The 16,518-nt window shown below is 39.7% G+C and overlaps 1 protein-coding gene across 1 annotated transcript; it reads left to right on the top strand.

Annotated features, from left to right (window-relative positions):
• Window positions 1-425: 425 nt before the first annotated feature.
• LOC137388342 (uncharacterized) lies at window positions 426-1,487 on the top strand. Its single transcript, XM_068074829.1, has 4 exons — window positions 426-429; window positions 539-570; window positions 1,000-1,176; window positions 1,314-1,487. Exons 1-4 carry the CDS (start codon window positions 426-428, stop codon window positions 1,485-1,487), a joined length of 387 nt encoding a protein of 128 aa, XP_067930930.1.
• Window positions 1,488-16,518: the final 15,031 nt, after the last annotated feature.

Raw genomic sequence — 16,518 nt, 5'->3', positions numbered from 1 at the left:
AACAAAGTCTAGATAATAAGAGACTTGCTGGTGCTAGCTAGGAAAGAGGTTGCGGTCAGGTGTAAGTTGACTACAAAAAAATTCTGTCCACTCAGGATAATAAAGGGTTACCTTGAAGGCCCAGCTCTAGCTACAATTCTGAACGAGCCCGGAGCAGATGGCAAGGTGTTGGTTAAGTGTCTCAACCCGAACCCCTAACCCCTGACCATTTGTTCAGGAACAACCGTAGGCACCTACACTAGTGTGGAAGCTCCTTCTCCCATTGCCGGCGCTCCGCCCCTCAAAGGAGGACCTGCAGTGCCAATCACCCGAGTCGATGCCAAACCACGGAACCCCCAAGTATCTCCAGGAGCTGTACCATGCCGCAAGGCCCTCGTACCAAATTAGAGAACAGGCTAGGAAACTAGCTACCCTACTGACCAAGTATGGGTCAGTGTCTAGCACTGGAAATGATGAAATGTGTAAAACGTTGCACGTTGAGCACTCCATACCGTGCAAGATCGGACCCGACCTATTCGTCAGCCACTCATTTTTGTAGGGCTTGAAAAGGAAGTGGAGGCCAAGAGACAGGTACAGGACCTATTGGCCAGAGAGTTGATTGAGCCGGCTGGAGAAGCATGAAGCTCACTAATTGTGTTAGTAAATAAGAAGGACGAAATATGGCGGTTTTGCGTGGACTACCGAAGGCTCAATGCGGTAACAGAACAAGACGCCTATCACTTTCCTAGAATAGACGAAAGTCTGGATGACTTGGCTAGAAGCCGATATTTCAGTACCCTCAATCTTGTCAGCGGAGTCCGGCAGTTTCCACTGCATGAAGATGCCAGGGAACAATCAGTCTTCATGTGGAAATGGAGAGGCCTTCCGTTCGGATTGACTTCCGCCTCAGCCACCTTCCAATTGATGGAGAGAGTGTTGCACGGTCTCCGCTAGCAAACGTTACTATTGTACCTTGATGAATAGATTGTTAATGCACCTGATTTTGAGACCCCTTTCCAGCGGCTAGAGGAAGTGTTCCAGTGGCTACGACAAGCTGGCCTCAAGCTCAAACCAGCAAGATGCAAACTGCTACAGCACCGGGTGCGGTACCTGGGTCACATAGTGAGTAGCAGAAGGGTTGCCACGGACCCTTCCAAAGGAAAGATGGTAGAGTACGGACACTGCAAGGGTTCTTGGGTACTGTTGGGTACTACCGGCAGTACATCCTGAGGTTTGCCACCATTGCGAAACTCCTCTAACTGGCTGGTGAGGAAGGAAGAGCCCTGGCGATAGACGGGCGAGGAGAAGACAACGTTTGACACCCTCCGCCACAGTGTCACTACAGCACCTGTGCCGGGGTATCTGGGTTCGGGAATACCTATATCTTTGACACGGATACCAGTGGGTGTGGCGTAGGAGCTGTGCTGTCACAGCAGCACCGCGCCCAGGAACAAGTAATTGTTTACTATATCAAAACACTCACCCCTCAGAGCAAAATTACTGCGTGACACGCAAAGAGCGGTTGGCAGTAGTCAAAGCAGTAAAACACTTTTGCCCATACTTATTTGGACAGGCGTTTTGGCTTTGCACGAACCATGCCTCCTTGTGATTGCATTGCCGCAAAGAGGAGCTTTCTCACCAGGCGGCCCGTTGGTTAGAGGTGCTTGCCGAGTTCAAATACAAGCTGGAACGCCACATAGAATTACGGTATGTTGAAGTATGTTAAAGAATTAAGTATGTTGCCAGTGTGCTCAGATAGAGTACAGCAATGAGGGCCAACTCGGCTGGAGTCGGATCAAGAAGACCAGGATGAGGCTAGAGTAATCGGGAGAAACCATGCTCTGTCGGGGATCACCAGGCCAGCATGTGAGGCGGCCGGTCAATGGGTGGGACCCCTGTTTCTACTGAAACAGCCAAGGTCAACTCGGGACCGGTCGGGGCAATCCTGAAATCCCCAACATTGAACGAGTAATGACCAGAGCCACTACTAGTTGCCACCAGAATTCACAAAAGAGATGCGCAAAGGTTGCCAGGACCGAGCCAGCACTCTGCCGCCATGGGAGCACGGGCCGGTTCGAGGTCGGTCAAGATCACCCTGGGACCTGAGGCATTGGCTCAGCAAACCACCCAGTATGCTCGGCTGCAGAGCAACAGCAAGAGCGCTGTAGCCATAGTGTACTGAGCACTTCGGAGCAGCGCAGAAGTGCCCTCGGCACCGTTGGAGTTGAAAAGCCAGAGCTCAGGGTTCTGCATAGCACGAGTGAATCCCTGAAAATTAGGCAGGAATGCATGCTGGAACACAAAATTCATCCGTCATGGTCGAACCAAGTGGTAGGTCATGTGCCCCCCTGGCTATGAGGGAGCTATTTATCTGGCAGACACATGCCATGACCCAATCCATAGTGGGGAGGATGGTAGCCGCCTCCAGCTTACATGATACTGTCCCGGACTGACAGCCGCTGTCCCCAGATTAGTACGAAGCTGTGAGGTGTGCCAGGCCGCCAATCATTGAGGGACTAAGCATGCAGGATACTGGCAGCGGTTATACACTGGCCAACTCTGGCAGAAGATCGCCATTGACCTGGTAGGCCTCTTTCCACCACTCCAAGGGCAATAAGGAGATCTTAGTGATCTCCGACCACTATATTCGATGGCAGGAAGCCATTGCCATTTCGGACGCTACGGCTCCAGTGGTGGTCATTGCCTTTGATGAAATAGTTTTCTGCTATCTGGGCCTTCCAGAGCAAAGACATACAGACCGAGGGGCTCAATTTGAAAGCCAACAGGCGAAGGAGCTCTGCCAGCTCTGGAAGGTGAGCAAGACACAATCTACTCTCTACTATCCCATCCAAGGAATCATGGAGAGGAACAATTGAGGCCAGGGCAACTCTCTGAGAGCCATGTTGTTGGAACGAGGCCAAGAGGGATAGGATAAGCTCCTGCCCCAGCTCATGTGACTGTGCCGGGGCACCTCCCACACAGTGACAGGCGAGACAGCCAACTTCATGAATGCTTGGCAGGGAGTTGTGTCTGCTGGACCAGTCAGAATGTCACCATTTCCCATGGAGATGCAATCTGCTAGCGACTACGTGCTGCAGAGACAGCAGAGGTTGGAAGAATCGAATGATGCTCTCAAGGAAGCGTAGATGGAGACTAGGCAGGCAGACTAGGAAGAGCCATCACTCTTCGCACCGGACAATTGGGTCTGGTTGTTAAACAGTTGGTGGCGAAAAGGGGCAAATGCTAAGCTACAGGCTAAGTTCATGGGCCCTTACCAAGTCATAACTACATGACCCAACCACACCTATGTAGTGAAAAAGCAAGGCCAAACCTCGACTCAACCTGTGTCCAGGTTAAAACCTTATCATGCCTGCCCAGGAAGCGCTGGCCACGCTCGGGCAACGCTTGAGCTTTGAAGAGGGCTAAATATGAAAGGGGCCAGGAAAGCTCGACCCTCGCAAAGGAACTGCCCACAAACTGATGAAGAATTAATGGAGTTCCTTTCTCAAATGAGTCCAGCTGATAAGCTCCATAAGATAGGAAAGGCAACTCCACAGGCCAATACCGAAAACTAAAACTTACACGGAAACTTGCACAAAAACTTATGCGAGGGTTTTAACCCCAAACCTCTGGCTGCACACTACCAAAACGAAGGGAGAGAGGAAATGAACTCCTTCCTTCAAGAAAGCCTTGATGAATTATTATGGACCTAGACTCCGGACACGCAGCGATGTGTTCCCGGGCTGTGGAAAATCCGATCACCGCAGCAGAAGAACCAAATCGTCGTACTTAGTGTATGAGAAAAAAACCGGAATGGTGTGGTGAGTAGGTTTATCAGACATTGAGAGGATATGAAGACCTAGCCACAGACCAGCCAACTCAGGAGCTTAGTCTAGACTGTCAAACCACTATATTACGACAGCCTCCAGCTGGTCAACCATATTCAGGCCATGCAGCGATAACTTCAGGAAGAAAAGAAACAGTTCAAAAAGGCAGCCTGCAGTACCAGAAAGAGGTTACGTCGAATACTGACGACAAACAATTGTTTAATAAAAAAGATTAGCTGCCTTGATACCCATGTTAAGCAGTTTGGGACGTTTGCCTGTCTGGTTGTTCTACCCTTGTTGTCTAAGTAGATAATGCTTCAAATGGAAGGGAATGTGTGGTGAACACCGGGCTATGACATTGCATTTCTTATTCATCGTATGTGTTGTCCTTTATATTATATCGTTGTGTTAGTCGCTATGCTGTCACTTATCGTCACTTATATTGTTGTCATACCAACGCACTAGCGATCGTATTTATTCACTTGCTAGCCAGTGTTCTTACCGTTAGGCGGAACGGCTGGTATTATTATATATAAAGGAGTGTGCTCACTTAGTTGAGCAGAGCAAATAGCCGTACACTCCTCGGTTAGTGGGACATCCTCCTGTAATAAAAACTGGAACGAAATAACACGCATTCTTTTTCTTTATGAAATAGTTGAGATCGTGCCAGGTAAAGGCCGGTAAATTCCTTTACAGTACTTTAACCAGTTAATAACCACAGACCAGCTTAAAATGTCTGACCATTGGTAAGTAAGCTATTTGCGTAATAAGATGCAACTGAGAGTACTGCAGCACATAACACACATGTATTTGTAAGTAGATGTTCTGAACGCTTGAATTAATCATTTTAGTATGAATCTATATTCACAGATTATTAATATAGAATCTTGTTTTGTCTTTTACACAAGAGTGATCATTACGATAAATTGCAGAGATAGAGTATGATGTAGATGGTGCCTAACTGCCGTCCTAGTTAATAGATCACCAAATTGACAAAATATCGCAAGTATTACAAACTACAACAAACCCCGTGTTTTACCACATCGATGAAGAAAAACTTTACTAATTTTATAGAAGAAATGAAATTGTCTTACCATCACATGTTGGTGGATTTGTCCATGAACTATTGCTTTGACAGGTGATAGTGTTTCTTCCAGCTCTAATCTCAAATCCGGGAAGACAAGTATAGTTGGCTGTATCCCTATACTTAGTCCCTGTTATAACTGTGGCCAGAGGATCTGATTTCTCAATAAGTGGTGGGGGACTACAGGATACGTCTAAAACAGGTTTCACCATTTCAGTTATTTAATAGAGAAGATTTTAAATATGGACATATTAGCAAACAGTACATATCCCACTAGGAAAACTTTTGAAGAAATCATCACAGATTTACTCATCAAAATTACATATCTCCATGTAAGATTAAAAAGATTATACAATAATGTAGGTATTAATAGTTTACACAAAATTATATTTTTAGTTCAATCAATAGTCGGCTATCTCTACTTCTATTTGACTACAGCATTGCACACTTGTTTCAACGACATATCAAGAGTTATAATCGTGCCATCTAGATTCTGACAAATAAGTTCAAGACTTGACACCCAAATTCAAGCATAAAAATCCATCCTCGGCTTGTGCGGCCACCACTTTTTGTAAGACACAAATTCTAGTAAAATTCAACATCAGACAACCATTGTAACTCGGCTTGTACCATTATATACAAGGATTTTTTAGAATTATTAATATTAGATTTATAAGTAATAAAATACCAGTAATCCTTCCCAACAAGACATGGACCAAACACAAAGTCCGGTTATTAACCATTCAAATGGTCATCGCAAAGATTCTCTTTTGAAATGATGTATTTGTTCAAAGTTGAGGCTTTTTTGTAGTATCTCCAATCAAGCCAACAATTTGGTAATTCATTTGACACATCTACTATTGTCTCTCCAGTCATATTCTCGCACATGAATCACAAATCCTGACAAAAATCTGGGTTGTGTCATAGATTTTCTGTTAAAAAATTTACAAATTATCAAAGGTTGCAGTTTTCTCCTATTGGTTAAGTGGGCCAATACAATGGTAAAGTATTGTTTTTTATGATTTTTTTAAAGCTATTGTCTCTCATTCTTTTGTTAACTGTTGTACGTATTGCCAATGGCACAAAAAGTTTTGGTTGTTTTTGCTGATAGCATTTTTAATTGGTAAAGGAAACTGCTATTTTACTTTAATCTCCACCAAGAATGCACGAATACATACCCCGAGTATGTCAGCACCAATAATACATATTCCCGATATATATAAATACATGAAGTCAATATATGCAACAGAGCAAAATCATCCGGAAAGACTGTGCTAGCTTTGCTGGGTTGATGTTAAAGAGCACCTCTTATATCTACCGCATGCGATAGGGTTGGCACACACGGAGCCTATGGCTGTAAAAGTCCCTGCTCCGTTTAATTCCTCACTGTTTCCCGCAATCTTTTTTTATGTAGCTCAGTATGCCAAGGCAGCTCACCAGTGGCAGAGTTAGTTTTTACTCTGACCATAAAACTCAGCCAGGCTGTGACATCAGTTGTTCAATTGGTTTCGTCGGCGCTCGTAGCAGCACTCTGTTGTTACAGAATACAGTTTCCTCAACTACGCACCCCACCTCTGATCTCAACTAAACTATTAGCATTTGAATGGTTTGAACCAGGAAAGGAAGTTTATATGGCAGGTACATGTCTAAACCAGAATTTTTAAACCATACTTTCGACCTCAACTTATGCACCATTTGAACATTTAATGTATTCCAGATTTTTCTATTATAAACTTTTCAGATTTTTCAGTATGTAAATTCAAAAAACATATCAAAGTAAAATATTATCATAGACAGAACATAAAGGCAGGTCTTACTGTAGCAAAGTGGTAGGGCGGACCATGATCCATCTTCAGTGCATTGTACAAGCTCAGAGCCAATCATCTGGTATTCTGTACTAACACACATATAGGTGACTATGGACCCAAATGTAGTGTTGCCATAGCGATTCATTGGTTGTCCATTTTCTACTTCTGGCGGACTTCCGCAGTCTACGACTTAAACCAAATCAAGCACTTACAATCAACTTGTTTATCACTAAAACAAATCATTTTGAATTATACTAATAGCTAAAAATATGTGTGCATATGCGAATGCACACATGTTTGTGGCTTTGTCCAAAATTGTGCATCATAGGTAGCAGTTCATAGATTGAATGTCAGAAGTTGCGCGCCAGAACTATTAGGTCATATGTAGTAGGTTATAAGCATTAGGTAAGATGTAGTTACTCATAGGTAACAGGTCACAGGCAGCAGGTTATGAGTGGCAGGTCTTTAGTAGCAGACTATTTGTAGAATACTCAAGGAATCACATTGTATAATAAGTCATAAGTAAAAAGTTATATCTAACAGGTCATAAATAGCAGGTCACAAACAATAGGTCATACATACATGTTGATCAAATGTAAATGAGAGAAAGCTTAAGAATTAAATCATTAATTACACTGTAAAATTTCAAAAATGGTTGATACAGTAATAATTCATTGCTAACCACAGACCAGCTTGTGGTCTTAACTTATGGACAACTTATTCTATAAAAAAGAATAAGTTGTCTTACCATCACATGTTGGATCATTGGTCCATGACCGATTGCTTTGACAGGTGATAGTGTTCCTTCCATCTCTAAACTCATAACCAGGAAGACAAGTATAGTTGGCTGTATCCATAAACTGAGTCCCTGTTATAACTGAGGCCTGAGCATCTGATTTCTCAATAATTGGTGGAGAGCCACATGATACCCCTAAAACAGGTGTCATCATGTTATTCATTTAAAAGAGAATACTTCCAATACTAAAATACTATTTCCAATATTTTCATGTACACTTTTTTTATAAAAGAGAATAAGTTGCCTTACCATCACATGTTGGATGATTGGTCCAAGAGCTATTGCTTTGACAGGTGATGGTGTCTCTTCCATCTCTAAACTCATATCCAGGAAGACAGGTATATATGGCTGTATCCATATACTTAGTCCCTGTTTTAACTGTGGCCTGAGCATCTGATTTCTCAATAAGTGGTGGAGAGCCACATAATACCTCTAAAACAGGTTTCATCATGTTATTCATTTAAAAGAGAATACTTCCAATACTAAAATACTATTTCCAATACTTTCATGTACACTTTTTTATAAAAGAGAATAAGTTGTCTTACCATCACATGTTGGATGATTGGTCCAAGAGCTATTGCTTTGACAGGTGATGGTGTCTCTTCCATTTGTGATAACCTGTTGCTAATGCCTTTCTTAGCAATGTTACCCTTAGGGGGCTTCTTCTGTTTAAGCCAATGTTTGTAGAACTGTTTTTCTACCACAAGATTTAATACTGCGATAACGAGACAGTGGTTGTATTTAAGAACAGTATATTTAACGATCTATATTACGTATTGAGAATATATCATAGTATGTATGTATGTTGAACTAAAGACTTCTCACAAACAAGATGGGGTTCCCTTATATAGGAGAGAATGACTTGCATAAAATATGTGTGGCATGAGTCAAACACAAGATACGAAAAGGTTGCAGAATATTATTTACACAATTCATTTTGTTCCAGGCGCACAGACAAAGATAAGCAAGCGGATGCGGACAGATAATTAGCGTAGTTGGAATGTTTATGGAGGCTGACACGAATGGTGACACAGACAGTCTTGGCAGGAAAATATGTTGGTCTTGTAGTAATTGTCAGATGTCAAATGATGAACTGTTATAAAAAAATGTTACGTTCTTATCTTTTGTGTATACTAAAATAACAACTTAATGTATAAAAGATATGTAGCTCTGACATGAGAGTTGTTCTGACATCGGTATGTAGAAACCGCAGCTAGGCAGAGGCAAGATGAAACTAGGTCATAGTCAAGATACAGGTATCTTACACCTTCCTCCTTAGACGACGATACGGCGGTAAATCTTCTTAAGGTAAAAGGAGCAGGGGTGATGAAGTTGGAGGTTCGACTGTCTATTTCTTGAACGAGGCAAAAGGAATGGGGGTAGAGTGTTGGTGACGAGGGGTTCTTCTTTGTATTGCTACCGTCGTTCCATGTTTTGGTAATGTCTTTGTAAATGTAATCTGCGCTTACAAGTCTCGCATGTGGCCTGGAGCAGATCGCTGCTACCAAATATATCACAACCAAGGCTGCACCTTCATGTATCTTGTCGATGACTCCCAGTTTGCAGTACCCGCTATCCATCAGCATATGTGGTTACTGCTCCTAGCAACAAAAAGCAAAATCTCAGCAAAAGTTGTATCAAAATACCATAGTACATTGAGTGACAGCCTAACTAAATGAAGCCTTACCTACTAATCAGGCCTCTGACTAAGGTCACTCAAGTGAACATGAAAGAAAAGGAACATAAACTGTAAAATATTAAAAAAAATTTACAACATGATAAAATACAATGGCAAATAGGTTGCATATGTTGCTCCTCTCCCCTTCGCTTAAGAAAACTTTAGGTGCAATAAAGAAAAATATTAAGGGAGAGAGTGCACCTAACACTCAAGATCAAAAGTTCAGCACTAATAATAGGTGTAACATATGCCACGATGCATTTACAGGAACACAGGAAATGCGTTTTCTCTTCTTTTTTTTTTTTTTTTTTTTTTACTCAATTATATGAAACTACTTAACTTTGTGGAATCGAGTGAGTATAGTCTCCGGGCAGCGGCAGTGAACCGTTGATGGCGTCTCCTAGATGCAATGGGAAATCCTAGTCGGTGTCAAGGTTGTAGTAGGCTGGCTTCTTTGGTTGATGCAAGGGGAAAACGAATTTTGAATGCTAATTCAGCATTCAACAAGAGTTGCATGCTCGCTAATGCATGCTAATTTTGAGGACCAATTTAGAAAGGGTAAGCCAATTCCTGTTTAGCCAAATCAATTACTCTATGCAATAACCAGATATTGATAAGAACTCAATATGTTCTAGCAGACTATAGTACAATTTATCAATTTTGTACTCGTGCATCCTTACTATTGCTATTCAATTGCCTCTGCAAACCGCTTGCACTCACTTCACCTGCACTACCCTTAAGGTTAGTCATCACTTGCTCAGTTTCAGCTACATCAAGTGAAATCAATTCGTAAGCTTGTTCCCTGCTTACCCATTCGCTAGGCACAGTAGGAACTACCTTAGTTGTCTCAACATTTACCTGCGAAACCTGTGCTACTTCAAAAACAACCGCGGGTACTATTGTAGCTACACGGTAAATTATTGGACCCATTACTTTTGCTTTAACTTCCTGTGCAACTGGTGCCTCAACATATTCAAAAGCCATGTTGTCAAATACCACAGTTGTATTATCTCGTGCCTGGTTGAGCGCTACACTAGCTGGCTGTCTCGTAGAATTTGCAAGGGGCACTTCGGCCGAAGCATATGCTGCTCGCGGGGGATTTGTGACAGGTTGCTCAGTAACTGGAGATTTTTGACTCGCTAGCCAATCCTTGAACCATTTCGGCATCTCATTTTGCTGGCTATTTACTCTATGCTGGCCTCTATTGCTGCTATTGTCAAAGTTTGGTCTGGGTTGTTGGTACAACTGAAACCTACCCTGCCCTGGCCTTGCCTGGCCTTGCTGACCTTCCCTACTACTCACAGCCTTCTTGTCACAAAATCTAGCTAGATGTTTGTCGGACATACACAAAAAACATTTCCTAACTGTCTTGTCAAATCGTTTGTTTTGAACTGGGTGAGGCCTGCCACTCTGGTAATTTGCGGAAACGTCAGAAACATCAGAAATATTTTTATCTGCTAGTAGCGCAGTTTCTACACCAATTGCAGCTCTCAAAATATCTGATAAGTTTTTGCATGGTGTGCCCATTATTTTGTCTCTAATAGCTGAATGCAAACCCGCTCTGAAGTGAAGCAAAATATAAGGGCTGTCTTCCCCAGCGCTTCCACTCGCAACAATTTTTCTGAAGCGTTCATAATACTTGCGCACGCTTTCCGTGCTTCCCTGTCTCACTGCTGAGACTTCCAACGCTACTTGCTCATCGCCTTTGCATGCATTCAACTTAGTTTTCATGAGCCTTTTTACTTTTTCATAAGTTACCGAACTGCCTTCTGCCCTAACAATTTCCTTTAAATATGCCGCAGCAAGATCTTTAAAATATAGCTGTAAAACCAGCACATAAGAAGACTTGGGCACCTCATTCAATAAACAACACGTTTCAAATTGCGTTGAGAAACTATCAAAATCTTCTTCACTTTTCCCAGTAAAACTTAAGCCAAACCTCACCCAGTCGCTCCTACGAGATTGCCCTACCTCATAGCCATTGCGATCTAATAGGTTGCCACCAAAACTTACCTCTGGATCTTCCGCTGGAAGGAAACGACTCCCTCCCCTCATTGCCGGTCCTCTGTCAGCTATCTCTGACATCCTCTCTGTCAACGTTCGAATCATACGCTCAATACTGTCAGTTTTCCTGTCCACAGCGTCTAGTGCATCCTGCTGCCGGTCCACGACATCACCCATTTGCGCAAACCTCTGGTCGACCCGCTCCATTGGATCTTGAAGACTCACCAATGAGTTTTCCTCACTGTCTCCCATCGCACGCAAAAACTTCTGACACCAGTGTGATAACCTGTTGCTAATGCCTTTCTTAGCAATGTTACCCTTAGGGGGCTTCTTCTGTTTAAGCCAATGTTTGTAGAACTGTTTTTCTACCACAAGATTTAATACTGCGATAACGAGACAGTGGTTGTATTTAAGAACAGTATATTTAACGATCTATATTACGTATTGAGAATATATCATAGTATGTATGTATGTTGAACTAAAGACTTCTCACAAACAAGATGGGGTTCCCTTATATAGGAGAGAATGACTTGCATAAAATATGTGTGGCATGAGTCAAACACAAGATACGAAAAGGTTGCAGAATATTATTTACACAATTCATTTTGTTCCAGGCGCACAGACAAAGATAAGCAAGCGGATGCGGACAGATAATTAGCGTAGTTGGAATGTTTATGGAGGCTGACACGAATGGTGACACAGACAGTCTTGGCAGGAAAATATGTTGGTCTTGTAGTAATTGTCAGATGTCAAATGATGAACTGTTATAAAAAAATGTTACGTTCTTATCTTTTGTGTATACTAAAATAACAACTTAATGTATAAAAGATATGTAGCTCTGACATGAGAGTTGTTCTGACATCGGTATGTAGAAACCGCAGCTAGGCAGAGGCAAGATGAAACTAGGTCATAGTCAAGATACAGGTATCTTACACATTTCTAAATTCATATCCAGGAAGACAAGTATAGTTCACTGTATCCATGTACTTAGTCCCTGTTATAACTGTGGCCTGAGCATCTGAATTCTCAATAAGTGGTGGAGGGCCACAGGATACCTCTAAAACAGGTTTCATCATGTTATTCATTTAAAAGAGAATACTTCCAATACTAAAATACTATTTCCAATACTTTCATGTACACTTATTTTATGAATAAGAATAAGTTGTCTTACCATCACATATTGAATGATTGGTCCATGACCGATTGCTTTGACAGGTGATAGTGTTTCTTCCATCTCTAAACTCATAACCAGGAAGACAAGTATAATTTGCTGTATCCAAATAATTAGTCCCTGTTATAACTGTGGCCTGAGCATCTGATTTATCAATAAGTGGTGGAGGGCCACAGGATACCCCTAAAACATGTTTGATGATTATAGTTAGTTAATTGAGAAGGTTTTTAACATCGATATGTTAGCCAATAGTACATATCTCACTAATAAAATCTTCGATGAATCATTGCCATTAACCTCATCACAAATACATATTTCCATGTAAGGTTAAAAAGTATTATGCAAATGTGTAGGTATTTATAGTTTACACAAAATTATATTTTTAGTTCAATCAATAGTCGGCTATCTCTACTTCCATCTGACTACAACATTGCACACCTATTTCAACATCATTTCAAGTGATATCATCGTGCTATCAGTTTATTAATAACAGTGTACTTGAGATTCGAACAAATGAGTTAAAGATTTGACACCAAGTTTTGAGCTTAAAAACCATCCTCGGCCTGCACGGCCACCACTTTTTATGAGAAAAATTCCAGTGAAATTCAACTTTAAAAATCCACTGCCAATCAATATTACATGATATTATACATGTATATAAGGATTTATTAGATTTATTATTATTAAATTTATAAGCAGTAAATTAGTTGTAAACCTACACAACAAGAGATCGACCAAACACAAAATGCCAATCTTAACCAATTATATTGTCATCACCAGGATTCTCTTCAGGAATAATGTATTATTTTATTTTGCATGCATGCGCGCACACGTGTAGGCAGGTGTGGATAGCCACAGACCAGCTTGAAATGAATAACTATTGGTGAATAAGCTATTTGTGTTATAAACTACAACTAAGAGCACTGCAGCACATAACACACTCATATTTGTAAGTAGATACTCTGAATGTTTATATCCATCATTTAAGTATGAAGCTATATGCACAGGTTATTAATATACAATTTTGTCTAGTATTTTACATAATAATAATCCTTGCAATGAGTTGCAAAGATTGAGTTATGACTGTTTTGGTTAATAGACTACCATTTAAGCTAAAATTTAGTAATATAAAGCCTTGTCTAGTCTTTGTCATGATAATAATTCTTGCATTGAGTTGCAGAGATTTAGTATCATTTTTTATAATGGCTAACCGCTGTACTAGCTAGTAGATTACCAAATCGAACAAACTTATAGGTACTGCCAACTACAGAGAACTTCATGTTCTACCACATCGATGAAAAGAAACTATTACTTATTTCATAGAAGAAATGAAACTGTCTTACCACCACATGTTGGTGGAATTGTCCATAAACTATTGCTTTGACAGGTGATAGTGTTCCTTCTAGCTTCAATCTCATATCCAGGAAGACAAGTATAGTTTGCCGTGTCCATATACTTAGTCCCTGTTACAACTGTGAACTGAGCATCTGATTTCTCAATAAGTGGTGGAGGGCCACAGGATACCCCTAAAACAGGTTTCACCAGTTTAGTTATTTAATAGAGAAGACTTTTAGTATTAATATTTTAAGAGATAGTACATATCTCACTAACAACATTATCAATGAATCATTTGCCATTGTACTCATTTCAAACACAGATACATACCTACGTGTAAGATTAAAAAATACTTTGCAAATATGCAGGTACTAATAGTTTACACTGAATTATATTTTTAGTTTAATCAATAGTTGGCTACAGTACTATAATGACAAAATATGTGCTACTAGTCACCAGTGGTAGTGCTTGCAAGCAAATGCGCAGAATGACTATGAAGCTCTTCATGAGAAAATTACCAAAGAATGAAGCCAGTTAGTCTCCTAAACAATTTGTCAATTGTGAAATCCATGTAGTATGATGTTTGCGTATCAACTTTGATTTTGATGGACAATTATGGATTTATATTTCCTTGTTCTCAACAATATCTTTCTAGAATGGTTTAGTATTAACTTAGCTAACACCATCGTAGCAAAAATTATATTAGTAGAGATTCCGCTGTCATACAGCCAACGACCAAAGAGATAACGGAAAAAAGAGAAGGGACTGATGGTTGAGAAATGCAATATTAGCAGTCAAATGGCACTGCAGTGCAATAGGAGAACTGCAATGGTAGCTATAATAGTAGCTGTAGTGTACTGGGTGTCATTATGTACAACAAACAACAATAATGAAAGGAAAAGATTATATGTTTATATCTCTCCCTGCAATAGGAGAAATGCAATATTAGAAGTAAAATAGCAAGCTGCTGTGTAATATACATATACATATATATTTATATATATATATATACATATATATAAATATATACATACATGTATATATGTATATATAGCTGGGGGCTGTATATCGTTGATCATAGGCAACCAATATCAAGAAGTTGTGATATTTATTTAGATTTTTGTATTTATATCTAAAAGATTATGCTAAATTTGAAAATCTAAACAGGTTTGAGCTGATTGTCATAGAAATAGATCTATATCTATAAGAAATTGTAACCCGATTACGTAATTTTGCAGATATTAAAAACGGCTTGGCAGTACCGCAATAGTGAGCACAGCCGTAATACCATCAACAAAATCTTTAGAAAAATAATAACAGCAACATATTGCACACCATCGGTCACTATATATTTTGATCTCGTAAATTCGAATGATTATTCTTGTAACTAAATCTAATAAAATCGAAAAATTATTCTTACAATTAAATATTGTAATAATTGTATAAGAGTCGTTACAAAAAAATCATTGTCATTTCCTTTACTTTCACTGATTTGGACATCAGTTGGAATACCAAAGTACTCGTGAAAGTGTCCAAAATGTCAGAATCCAGTAGAATCGGCAAAAAAGAAACAATTATTTTCCAGTACTTCTATGTTAATTACAGAAACCTTCAGCAATCAGACAATGCCATAGACTGGTGAAACGTGCACATTTTTTTTGTGAAATGCACACGACCTAAATGGTTCTATTTTCTGTCGCATGATCTTATCGGCGTTTTTTTGGCAGGTCTTAATTTTGATTGATAAAGGTTTGTCAAGTTTTAATAGCGATTTAAGACCAAATTAATCTGTCCAATTATGTATAATCCGATCAGATGGGTTAGTTTTATGATATTGTGTTAACTTTTAAAAAACTTGGTAACATACATGTATTTCAATAAGTTTATATGTGTTTTGTATCATTATTAAACTTGATCGACTCCGCACCAAAATGGTTAAACCTTTTGATGGGATTTCGGAACAAGGGTTTGGTAACGGTCGCTGACAGATAATTTTTCGGGAGTTCTGTGCGCAAATGCATTTATCTTAAAGCTCCCCAACAATTGCTTCGCTCGTGTTTGGTCGTGGGAAAATAGTTTTTTTTGTATTTTTTTGCTACACGCAAAGCCAAAGGCAAAAAAATCAAAACCTCAAAGTCAGAATAAGATAACGCTAGCATGCTAAGTAAAAGTAAGAGATATTACATACATGTACAGTTTCTCCCATCCATTCTATAACCAATGCTGTTGCATATACATTTGCTGGAGTCCAATGGGTCAGTGCAAATTGTATTTTCATTACAGTCATATGCTGCATGTATGCAGGGCTTATGGTTACCTACAGAAAAGAAATATAAAAATGAATAATTGCAGTCTGAGCTTAACGAGTGGGGCAACTTCTACGGTTAACAATCATGATTCTGTTCTCACACTTCTATAACTACCAAATTAATATGAGTTCACATGTTCTTGCTGATAAAATTTCTTCAAACTTGGGCATAAAGTGTGTTCATCTATCAATAATTGCGATATTTATGTGACAAATTAATAATTTCAACTTTATAATTATTTTCCATATTTTTGTTTAATACTGATAATAAAACTTTGTTGGATCTTAAATATCTTTATTAATTTATCTTTTTTTTTTGCTGTTATTGTAAAAAATGTATACATTATTAGGTATATAAACATAAAATATAAAGTCAAACTAAAAGTTGCCTTTGCTACATTGCTATAAGCTCCATTTTTTCGGTAGTTCGTAGCTCGGATGTTGAATGTCTTATACTGCCCGTAATGCGTTTGTAATAGGTTATTTATTTACCTGAGGTGGAAGGGTTTGTAATCTATTAAAAATATT

Source organism: Watersipora subatra, chromosome 2 (genome assembly GCF_963576615.1).
Source record: "Watersipora subatra chromosome 2, tzWatSuba1.1, whole genome shotgun sequence".
Taxonomy (NCBI): domain Eukaryota; kingdom Metazoa; phylum Bryozoa; class Gymnolaemata; order Cheilostomatida; family Watersiporidae; genus Watersipora; species Watersipora subatra.
Note: the sequence above shows the minus strand (reverse complement) of the source record. Positions and strands in the feature narration are given on the sequence as shown.

Coding starts and splice junctions, on each gene's coding strand:
- LOC137388342 (XM_068074829.1), top strand. Junction 571..999: donor AAGTGGAGGCCAAGAGACAG/GTACAGGACCTA, acceptor ACCCCTTTCCAG/CGGCTAGAGGAAGTGTTCCA. Junction 1,177..1,313: donor GACACTGCAAGGGTTCTTGG/GTACTGTTGGGT, acceptor CCTCCGCCACAG/TGTCACTACAGCACCTGTGC.